This window comes from Schistocerca gregaria, chromosome 2 (genome assembly GCF_023897955.1).
Source record: "Schistocerca gregaria isolate iqSchGreg1 chromosome 2, iqSchGreg1.2, whole genome shotgun sequence".
In the NCBI taxonomy this organism is placed as follows: Eukaryota; Metazoa; Arthropoda; class Insecta; order Orthoptera; family Acrididae; genus Schistocerca; species Schistocerca gregaria.
In genome coordinates, this window is record NC_064921.1 from 385713501 (window position 1) to 385725386 (window position 11886).

Consider the following 11886-nt stretch of genomic DNA (forward strand, 5'->3'; position numbering starts at 1 on the left):
TTGCGTATGCGAACCTTTACAGAACTCTGCCAAAACAGGGGCCTTGTGATATCTCTGTCAGTTCATCGTGAGCCGTTAACGCTGTTCCAGCCAACAACACATATTAATCATGATCATAATTATCATCTCCCCCACCTGCATAATTTAATTACACTGTAGTTCACTATTTTTCTATGCACGAACATGACCCGTCGATGCTTACTGAGACTACACTCAGTTTTACACTGTCAAGCGATTGTAGCGGACTCTGAAGAGTGTGGCCATAGCTTAGTGTGTTTGTATTCAGATATATTTCATCTATGGATCCAAAATCATCTACCAGAAAGATGAAATGCGGTTTTCCCCTCTGGAATAGACGAAAACTGTATATGTTTAAGGTCGAAAAGATATCCTCTCCAGGAGTTGTAACCCAAATAAATTGCATGGGGTGCAACACTGCGCAACATACAGTTGTAGATTGATGAATAGTGCAGTACAGTTGGTATAGTTGAACAAACTCAGGAGACAGGGACCATCTTGGTTCAGTCCTAGGTTGTTAAGAGTTGCTTCTACCAGTCACTCATCTCACAGAACGATGCCTGCGAGTTACACTTAACGCTAACTACAACAACAAAAATAGCTTGTAAATCACATTTCTCAACTCGTATTATGCCAGCCAAATTAAAAAAAACGGAAGCTGTGAAAATAATCCAATAAATCCAACAAATTATCAGATGTTAACTTTTGTAAGATAAAGAAAGTGTTACAGTTGGCGTCAAAACTGAATACGCTTTCTAAATTTTATTTCCTGTTTGAACACTCTGAGTAGTTATTACTCAGTAGTATTTTTGGGACTTATCGTTGTTTGTATCCAACAGGATTTCCTCAATCAATCTCGTTTCTTTCTGTTTTAGCTTTTTTTTAATAATCAGTATCAAACCAACATTATTAGATCTGCTCGTATAGCATAAACCATTGTGAGCTAGCTTCAGAGACATGGAGGTCCACCAGAGCCGGATCGAAACCGCGTATAGGATTGACGACCCTGGGCTGCACATGTACTTGTCATAAGTCACCAGGGTGTTGCACGATAGTGAGAGACGTTAGTGTGCCCCATATTTTCACCTTCTGTCTCTTAACACTATAATTCACGAAAGTTGCTTTATCACTACAGACAAATTCCTAGCCAAAATCATCCTCGCAAGCACTGTTCCAGGCGAGTAGAGGGCTGAAACGGATTCTGCCCTCGAGTCCCAAAGCTTGTAACAGCTCCACCCAGTAGCGGTTCCGTTTCAATCTTCTGTGTAAGATCTTCCGAATGTCGTTTGTACAGTATCCACTCGCTTTTTGCTCTGTTTGTAGACTACTCCAAACTGTGTAAGAAACTCAGGCGTACGCACTACACGTACTGCCACCAAATGGAGTTGGCACTCGGTGCGTCTATGTGAAACCTGTTTCTGAAGGGTCGTTGCACTAGTTAACAAATTGGCATGAATTTCATACAGAGAATACGCTTTCTTAGCACCTTTCCCACATATTTACTAACTGCTACAGTCTGGTGGAAGAAGCCGCAAACTTCTTGCAACAAAAGATGTGGCTGTTAATTTCCATAATACTATGTCGAAAAGCACAGCTACAGTATATAATTGAAATAATCTGCAGAACTGTGTATTACGTCAGTTGCATATACCCGTATGAGCATAATCGCGCATACACTGACGGAAATGTAAAGCGTTACACCGTTAACACCAAACTGATACGACGGTTTCTTTATGCCTTTGGGGATATGTTGATCAAAATTTCACCCTTAGGCAGACTTATTTTCAGTACAGAAAAAAGTAATCCCTACAGATGAAGAATAACCTAAGTACATGATGGCTATTGGGTCTGATTAACGTTGCTGGAACTTTTCTTGTGGAGCTGACACCACGTCATGCACAGAGGACGAGCACGTGCAGTTTACGGACTTTGAGAAAATTGGAACTGTAGTGGGCGGCGAATGTGCCATGTACGGTACGCAAGCCTACATAGGACGACGGTTTGCAGCCTTGGCATCAGCTTTCAGCGGGACTCAGCAGCAGAAGCGTTTTCCTCAAGAATGTATACCGCAGAGATAGGCTGGACAGTGAAGGGGGAGGCGTGTTTATAGCGATAAGAAGTGCAATAGTAGCGAAGGAAATTGACGGAGATTCGAATTGTGAAATGGTTTGGGTGAAGGTCACGGTTAAAGCAGGCTCAGATATGGTAATTGGATGTCTCTATAGGCCCCCGGGCTCAGCAGCTGTTGTGGCTCAGCACCTGAAGAATAATTTGGAAAATATTTCGAGTAGATTTCCCCACCATGTTATAGTTCTGGGTGGAGATTTTAATTTGCCGGATATAGACTGGGAGACTCAAACGTTCATAACGGGTGGCAGGGACAAAGAATCCAGTGAAATATTTTTAAGTGCTTTATCTGAAAACTACCTTGAGCAGTTAAACAGAAAACCGACTCGTGGCGATAACATATTAAACCTTCTGGTGACAAACAGACCCGAAATATTTGAATCAGTTAATGCAGAACAGGGAATCAGCGATCATAAAGCGGTTACTGCATCGATGATTTCAGCCGTAAATAGAAATATTAAAAAAGGTAGGAAGATTTTTCTGTTTAGCAAAAGTGACAAAAAGCAGATTTCAGAGTACCTGATGGCTCAACACAAAAGTTTTGTCTCAAGTGCAGATAGTGTTGAGGATCAGTGGACAAAGTTCAAAACCATGGTACAATATGCGTTAGATGAGTATGTGCCAAGCAAGACCGTAAGAGATGGGAAAGAGCTACCGTGGTACAACAACCGAGTTAGAAAACTGCTGCGGAAGCAAAGGGAACTTCACAGCAAACATAAACATAGCCAAAGCCTTGCAGACACACAAAAATTACGAGAAGCGAAATGTGGTGTGAGAAGGGCTATGCGAGAGGCTTTCAATGAATTCGAAAGTGAAGTTCTACGTACTGACTTGGCAGAAAATCCTAAGAAATTTTGGTCCTATGTCAAAGCGGTAGGTGGATCAAAACAAAATGTTCAGACACTCTGTGACCAAAATGGTACTGAAACAGAGGATGACAGACTAAAGGCCGAAATACTAAATGTCTTCTTCCAAAGCTGTTTCACAGAGGAAGACTGCACTGTGCTTCCTTCTCTAGATTGTCGCACAGTTGACAAAATGGTAGATATCGTTGTAGACGACAGAGGGATAGAGAAACAATTAAAATCGCTCAAGAGGAAAGGCCGCTGGTCCTGATGGGATACCAGTTCGATTTTACACAGAGTATGCGAAGGAACTTGCCCCCCTTCTTGCAGCGGTGTACCGTAGGTCTCTAGAAGAGCGAAGCGTTCCAAAGGATTGGAAAAGGGCACAGGTCATCCACGTTTTCAAGAAGGGACGTCGAACAGATGTGCAGAACTATAGACCTATATCTCTAACGTCGATCAGTTGTAGAATTTTGGAACACGTATAATGTTCGAGTATAATGTCTTTTCTGGAGACTAGAAATCTACTCTGTAGGAATCAGCATGGGTTTCGAAAAAGACGGTCGTGTGAAACCCAGCTCACGCTATTTGTCCACGAGACTCAGAGGGCCTTAGACACGGGTTCACAGGTAGATGCCGTGTTTCTTGACTTCCGCAAGGCGTTTGACACAGTTCCCCACAGTCGTTTAATGAACAAAGTAAGAGCATACGGACTATCAGACCCATTGTGTGATTGGATTGAGGAGTTCCTAGATAACAGAACACAGCATGTCATTCACAATGGAGAGAAGTCTTCCGAAGTAAGAGTGATTTCAGGTGTGCCGCAGGGGAGTGTCATAGGCCCGTTGCTATTCACAATATACATAAATGACCTGGTGGATGACATCGGAAGTTCACTGAGGCTTTTTGCAGATGATGCTGTGGTGTATCGAGAGGTTGCAACAATGGAAAATTGTACTGAAATGCAGGAGGATCTGCAGCGAATTGACGCATGGTGCAGGGAATGGCAATTGAATCTCAGTGTAGACAAGTGTAATGTGATGCGAATACATAGAAAGATAGGTCCCTTATCATTTAGCTACAAAATAGCAGGTCAGCAACTGGAAGCAGTTAATTCCATAAATTATCAGGGAGTACTCATTAGGAGTGATTTAAAATGGAATGATCATATAAAGTTGATCGTCGGTAAAGCAGATGCCAGACTGAGATTCATTGGAAGAATCCTAAGGAAATGCAATCCGACAACAAAGAAAGTAGGTTACAGTACGCTTGTTCGCCGAATGCTTGAATACTGCTCAGCAGTGTGGGATCCGCACCAGGTAGGGTTGATAAAAGAGATAGAGAAGATCCAACGGAGAGCAGCGCGCTTCGTTACAGGATCATTTAGTAATTGCGAAAGCGTTACGGAGATGATAGATAAACTCCAGTGGAAGACTCTGCAGGAGAGACGCTCAGTAGCTCGGTACGGGCTTTTGTTAAAGTTTCGAGAACATACCTTCACCGAAGAGTCAAGCAGTATATTGCTCCCTCGTAAGATTATCTCGCGAAGAGACCTTGAGGATAAAATCAGAGAGATTAGAGCCCACACAGAAGCATACCGACAATCCTTCTTTCCACGTACAATACGAGACTCGAATAGAAGGGAGAACCGATAGAGGTACTCAGGGTACCCTCCGCCACACACCCTCAGGTGGCTTGCGGAGTATGGATGTAGATGTAGATGTAGAGGTGGATAGATGGACTGCCGAAAGATCGAATCATGCCGATTTTAGGCTCCGGAAGCAAATCCGAGGAGCCTATCGAGTGTTGTTACGTCGGGAAAGCCTACGAAATCACGTTGTAAACCCTGTTGTCAAACCTATAAAGTGGAGGATACCAAAAAGGATTTTCCAGTAGGATAATGCAAGACCGCACACTGTAATTCACACCTCAGATGTCTTGAGGAATGTACCGTTCATCGATTGACCTGCCCAGGCTCCTGATCAGTCAGCCAAACGTATACTAGGATACCAGCCTCCACAGAGCAATATTCAAGAACTGAAACAGGATGTGTTTGAAGTTACTTATGACCAGAAACTCCTGAAGATGATATTCGGAGACGGTTTGCCACAATGAACACAGGGCTGCATGTATTCGTGCTTGTCGGGGTTACAGCTGTTTTTTAAGTCGACGATCGACGTCAGTTTCGAAAGGAATGAATATGTCATTTAATGCGCGTTATGTGAAGAGCAATTCCACAAACTCTGATAAGCATCGGACGGTGTATCATCTCCCTTTGCCGCCAGTGTACTTTGTGTTGGTGACGTACAGGGCAGGCGCTGACCGGCCCCGAAGCGAGACGGGCGCTGCGCTGCCAGTCGGCCCGGCGGCCGTCCGAGGAGGAGGCGAGCAGCGGCGGCACGAGCACGGGGCCCACCTCCAGGTCCGGCTCCGGGGCCAGCGGCGGGGGCGGCGGCGGGGGCGGCAGCCGGCCTCGGGAGCGCGCCAGGTCCCCCAGCGGCCGCCGCCTGCTGGGCGAGCTCTGCGTCGACAAGGAGTACCTGGAGCAGCTGCTGCAGAACCCCGGTCTGTGCGCTGGCCCGTACTTGTTTCAGTACAGTCTGTCGCTGCAGGGGCAATATTTATGGGGTGAACGTTCAGATTTTTGTCGCCGAAATACACTGACTTCAAAGGCCACGTGACTACTGGCTGGAGGAAGGTCTGTCCGTAAGCTCTCTGCAGATTTTAAATGCCATAACATCACCAATAATTACCGATCATTTTGTACACTCGTTTCATAGGAGTATTAAAAATTTGCTTTCGATAGGTTGAATGTACCCTGTTGTTACCTTTGGATCAACACGAGCCGGAAAGAAGTTTGTTCTTCCATGTACATCTACATCTACATGACTACTCTGCAATTCACATTTAAGTGCTTGGCAGAGGGTTCATCGAACCACAATCATACTATCTCTCTACCATTCCTCTCCCGAACAGCGTGCGGGAAAAACGAACACCTAAACCTTTCTGTTCGAGCTCTGATTTCTCTTCTTTTATTTTGATGATCATTCCTACCTATGTAGGTTGGGCTCAACAAAACATTTTCGCATTCGGAAGAGAAAGTTGGTGACTGAAATTTCGTACATAGGTCTCGCCGCTACGAAAAACGTCTTTGCTTTAATGACTTCCATCCCAACTCGCGTATCATATCTGCCACACTCTCTCCCTTGTTACGTGATAATACAAAACGAACTGCCCTTTTTTGCACCCTTTCTTATATTAAAATACTAGCGCCAGACTGTGCATGACTTCGTATTACTGTACACGCTACAGAGTGTTTCACAATTCATGTTACACGCTGCTAGAGACTGTAGAGGAGGCTTAGTAGATCAATTTTTACGTACAAACCTATGTCCGAAACGTCATCCAACTACAGAGTGTCAAAGTTTAGGCGCCAGCGCCTGTAAATGTATGTATATACAGGATGACTCAGTGATGATGTTAGAAACATTCTTGCATGATGGAGAAGGAGAAACGTATCAATTTGAGGTAAGTTTCCCTGTAACGGGCCGGCCGGGGTGGCCGAGCGATTCTAGGCACTACAGTCTGGAACCGCGCGACTGCTACGGTCGCAGGTTCGAATCCTGCCTCTGGCATGGATGTGTGTGATGTCCTTAGGTTAGTTAGGTTCAAGTAATTCTAAGTTCTAGGGTACTGATGACCTTAGAAGTTAAGTCCCATAGTGCTCAGAGCCATATGAACCCATTTTTCCCCCTGTACCGGAAACGAACGAGTCGAAAGTTATAAGTTAAAACTGTTCTGATGCCTTTGACAATGGAATACATTTATTGGTACTGTTGTTGCTGAGATTGTAGGGTACTGAACTTTCAGAGGTGACAATTCGGACCAAAACACGAAAAAATGTCCAGTAAACATTGGCTCCAAAATGCGTAGCTGAAGAGCTGTAAGCACTTGTTCAATAGGAGAGATGTGTTTCATAGTAGCAAAGATGAGCTAGTACTCATAGCTCCTCATGTACGCATTTTAGGGCCCATGTTTACTGGACTTTTTTTCCTTGCTTTGATCCATATTAGCACCTCTGAAAGTTGCCTACACTACAATCTTAAGAGCAATAATACCAGTACATGAGTCGCACTGTCAGAAGCTTCAGAGCGGTTTTCGCTTATAACTTTCGACTCGTTTGTTTCCGGTAAGGCTACCCTTACCTCAGACTGATACATTTATCCTTCCCCACCATCCTAGAAAGTATGTAACGTCACTACGAAATCACCCTGTATACACATACATTTACAGGCGCCGTAGTGTTGTTGAATGACGTTTCCGGATATGGGGTCCTATGTAAGACATAATCTACTAAGTCCCCTCTACAACCCTTAGAAGGGTGCAACTTGAATTGTGAAATACTCTGTGTATAGCTTAAAGTTCAAATGAAAGAAAAGGGCCTGTACGACTCAACTGTTTAAGGCTTCACAACATGTGTCAAATGTTGGTGGTAAAATTTTATTTCTGCGTCTTTCAGAAACATGCACATTTTTTAAAAAATACATTGCAGGTTTCGCATGCTTATTGTTGAAATTTGCGAAATTAAACAAAAAAGCTGCTCGCTCTTTATGTTCAAACTGTCAAAGCATTACCGCTGCCGGGAACGTTTCTCCAACTGCTGTTTGTTGCATTCCTGAAGCTATTTTACTCAATAATGCTTCAGTGGCATTTCTAAATGGTTTCCTTGTGCACCAAAGGTTCCGAAAAACTTAAAATTGTAGTTTTGTCACACTTTGAAATATTTTTAGCTATGAACTTATTTTATTTTTACTTCCTGCTACGATTTTTCTTCATTCTTTGGGAAGATAAAATATTAAGCACTCGTAAGAGTTCGCCATGTCGTAGGAATTTTATTATTACTGTAAAATAAACACAATAACTTTCAAAACTGAATAACAGGGCAAATTATCCAGATTGTCATACACAAATTTTATCTACAAGTGTGCATTTCACGAAATACGTATACTTTCAACGGATTAACTAACAGTACACACCGACGTTACATTATGTACCCAATATTTCTCTCATAAATAAGGCCTGAATTTTTTGGCTCCCTTACACCGTGTCACAACATTAATTAACACATAAAGCATCCGTTACTTCTGTGATAACTGTCATTACAGCTTTCTAGTACTAGTTTACAAAACATAACTTTTCCTCCTTTAACGAATTTCGAGTTGCAGCAGCAACAGTTCAGCGCCATTGCTGTTACTAATAAATAAATGTGTGAAAATATGGTAAATATTTGTTCCGTCATAGCGTAAAATTTAAACAACGTCGTTATGCCAAATTCGTGTGACTATTTTGGTTTCATGTTGACGACGCCAATTCCATATATGTTCCCTCCCTATGATTATTTGCAAGGAGGACTGATGGACAGTTATGCACTGTCCCTCTGATATGGATGGGTTGGCTACGACGGAGTTGCCACTCTTCAGTTAATGTGTTATACAGTGTGGTCAGTGACAATCTGAAAAGCTTGTAAGAGTGTTGCAGGGTATGTTTCCCTGATAAGTAACTGTTAAGAAAAGAAATTGATACACTGGGCCGTTTCCGACTCAGTTAGCATTGAAGTTAGCCAATCAGGCTGTTCCAAGCGCAGATTTAAGCGGCCCACCAGACACAATTTGTGTCGGCTGTTCTCAGACGTAGATGATGGCGCACGAGACTGCTCAGCCTTTAGATCGGGTTCGACCCTTACTACCATCCCATGTCCAGTTTCTTTATCGCTCTCTTGTTCGGTTTCAGGAAACCAAATGAAGTATACGTTTGGCGACACCGTCTCTGCCGGGCCGCAGAATTAGCGCGCGCAACGGCCAGATTGACTAACTTCCCTATTAATTAACTCCGAAACGTTCGAACGTATTGAATTTTTTTCTTAATTATTTCTCACAACGTACACTGCAACACCCTTAAAAGTTTATCACGCTGTTTCTGACCGCCGGTATAAAATTTCTTCATTAACATAAAATATTTAAAGAAGATAAAAAACAAAAGATGATAGTGATTTGATGTACGTTCTACATTGCTTGTCAATAAATTTGAATCAAACGATAAATTTACTTTTTGTGCGCGTACAGCGTAATAGGAAGAGTAGATGATTAAATTAGTATGTGATTTGTGGTTGTACAGGTTGCAAACTTTTGTACACAGAGCTGCCATCTCTTCCATCAAAGACGGTTCCAACCCAGCCAAACTGAGCTTGGATAAAAGGTACAGGTGTGTCATTCCATGTTAATTGAACGCAATGCCCGAGTTCATCAGTCGCAGTAGCTGCTGTGAGTTGGCGTGCGCGGGTCTTAGAACGCCTCTCCGTGTGAATATTGTCTTGCTGTAGACTGGCCCATTTCACGAATCAGTGTACAGTACGTGGCAAGACTATGCGATGTTGCATGGTCGAACGAACAACATGTTCTCTGAGCCGCTAATAGCATAGGGCCACTGGAATCGTGCTGCTGCCATGAGCCAAACCTCAGTCGGTCCTGATGTTCGAATATTCGATGTCAGTTCTCGGAAACACTAAGCATGTGTTAGAATTAGGTTCCTGAATTGCCCAACACTACCTGGGAAACCTCAAGGGATAAAACTTTGATCTGTAATGGATGCGTAATACTGCGACTGTGATTAATGAAGATTTTTCAGAATTTACTGCAACCAGTCAACTTTTATGAAGGTTTAATTTTTTTTTCTGTGGCGGTTTCAGGCTGCCTGACGACTCATCTCCAGGCGGTACAGAGTTGTTAGTGATGACGCACTCATTCTGAATGAAAAAACACAAGACTAAAATACACAGTAACATGCACCCCCCCCCCCCCCCCCACTCACACACACACACTTTTCCTCGTAACACCCCTTTCTGTCGCAGTGCTATCCACAATTATCTCTCTCTCTCTCTCTCTCTCTCTCTCTCTCTCTCTCTCTCTCTCTCTCTCTCTCTCTTTGCAGATACTCAGACAAACCCCAACACCATACTCCCAAATGCCACATAACTTAATATTATGATTAAATGAAGCCATCAACATGCTACACTCTGATGTCTAGTTCATAATCAATATATATTATGTGTTAAGCGAGACTATACCTGTTAAACGTAATTCCAGTACCAAGAAATATATACAAGTAGGAGTATCGTCTTGAACTCTGGTTTTTTTAGAGCTTTTATAAATACGTTATGTAAATTTTGTAGTAATGAATACATGTTACCTTTATAATAATGAATGTAATTTAAATCGATTAAATTAATTTGAAACTTTCGAAAATGGAGAGTTGACCAAAGAAAATATCTGCTACAACACAAAATTTTGAACATTAGCTTTAGTCAGATTCTTTGATTTGTTTACATTCTGTAAAACACGTGGAGTTGCCTGTGGCACAGTTTGTGTAGAGTTGTGTAGTCTACATAGTACAATCTATTTCTTTGAAAGTGACTTTTGCACGAAGATAAAATCCATGGATGCTAATATCAGCAGTCTCTCCAAGCGACCTTATGATGTAAGTAATTCCTGATATCCCACCACATTCAGTGCTTACTTGGTTCGATTGTTCTGACTTGCCACGGCTACATAACGATTTAATAATGCTACAAAGAATCACTGTAGAAGCTAAGCCACCTGTAAAGTACTCCAGAAGTACACTTTCTGTGACCAGCCACATCTAGTTATCAGTCTTCTTATGGTGAACGTCTACGACACAGCTCATCAGCGTGCATTTTGTAGAAAACGCAACCACCTCCACTAGGACCTTGCCTAGTACGGCGATGCGCGTCTCCCGCATCGTTCCCTACGCTCTGTCAAGAAGAAATGACATGATGAACATAATATTGGTTCAAAGTCTGGCGATCAGGAACTTAACGCCACCGCCTCTTCCCTCCTATCCGGTCAAACACTGGCAGTGAAAAGTTTCCACCACCAGGATTTGAACCGGCTTATCTCCGAGTCGAGAGCCACCGCACAGGCGGTCGTTAGAGATCTGGGCTACGGAGGCGCGTCTCTCCCCATTTTGCACTTTTAAAATCCTCTCCCCATTTTGCACTTTTAAAATCAAACACAATAATTTTGATGCACAAAGGCTTTCACACGACAGATGTTTCGAACGTGCAGACGGAGTCGGTCCTAAATTTTCCTATTACGAAAGTTTCAACGAATTAACGTAAGCTTTTATTTTGCAGATATAAACAGTCTGCAGCCGAACGGTGCCAGCATCATAGCTGCTGAAGCTGAGGAGGCGGTCTCGTTTCTAAAAACGCGGCAGGAGTTCTGGCGACAACAGTACCCAATCAGCATTAACGCATCGAAACTGAAAACACACAGAAACTAGCCAATGTTTTCAACATTCTTAACATATCTCTCCTGTGCAAAAGAAACAAAATTATTGGATTACTAAATGAATTAACAAATAAGTCAAATTTGTCATACAATTTTCATCAATAAATTTAATATCCATGTTGAATATACCTGGCACTATCAACTTTCATGACTGTATGTTTATCACCTCGCTACCTGAAAAACATGTCTCCCTTTCTGTGTAATTATCACCACTATGCAAGTGTTTACGAAGACGATAAAGGTTTGCTGAATGCAACTACCAATAATAGATATAAAACAAATATTGTCGAAATACAGCGCCTACAGAAAAACTCTGAGTGATCAATGAAACATCTCCTACTTTATTACCAGATCATGTAACTTTTTACTTGTATAAACTAACAGAACAAAAGTATAATGTCTGTCATTACTGTTGTTATTGTTGTTGTAGGAAAAAAGGGTTCCAACTTTCATGTAAACTACTGCTTACTTTCATAGCTACAAACTCTAAAAATGACAGAAACAAAACAATAGTCAACTGCAATTCGCAT

General features: G+C 42.4%; 1 protein-coding gene across 1 annotated transcript in view; it reads left to right on the plus strand.

The window, feature by feature from the left end:
- Positions 1 to 11480, plus strand: part of LOC126336162 (outer dynein arm-docking complex subunit 4-like) — a 53054-nt gene extending 41574 nt beyond the window's left edge. The window contains exon 5 of the mRNA XM_049999654.1: positions 11200 to 11480. Coding sequence (XP_049855611.1) covers positions 11200 to 11348 — 149 coding nt within the window. The 3' untranslated portion in view covers positions 11349 to 11480. The remainder of the gene's footprint in view (positions 1 to 11199) is intronic.
- Positions 11481 to 11886: the final 406 nt, after the last annotated feature.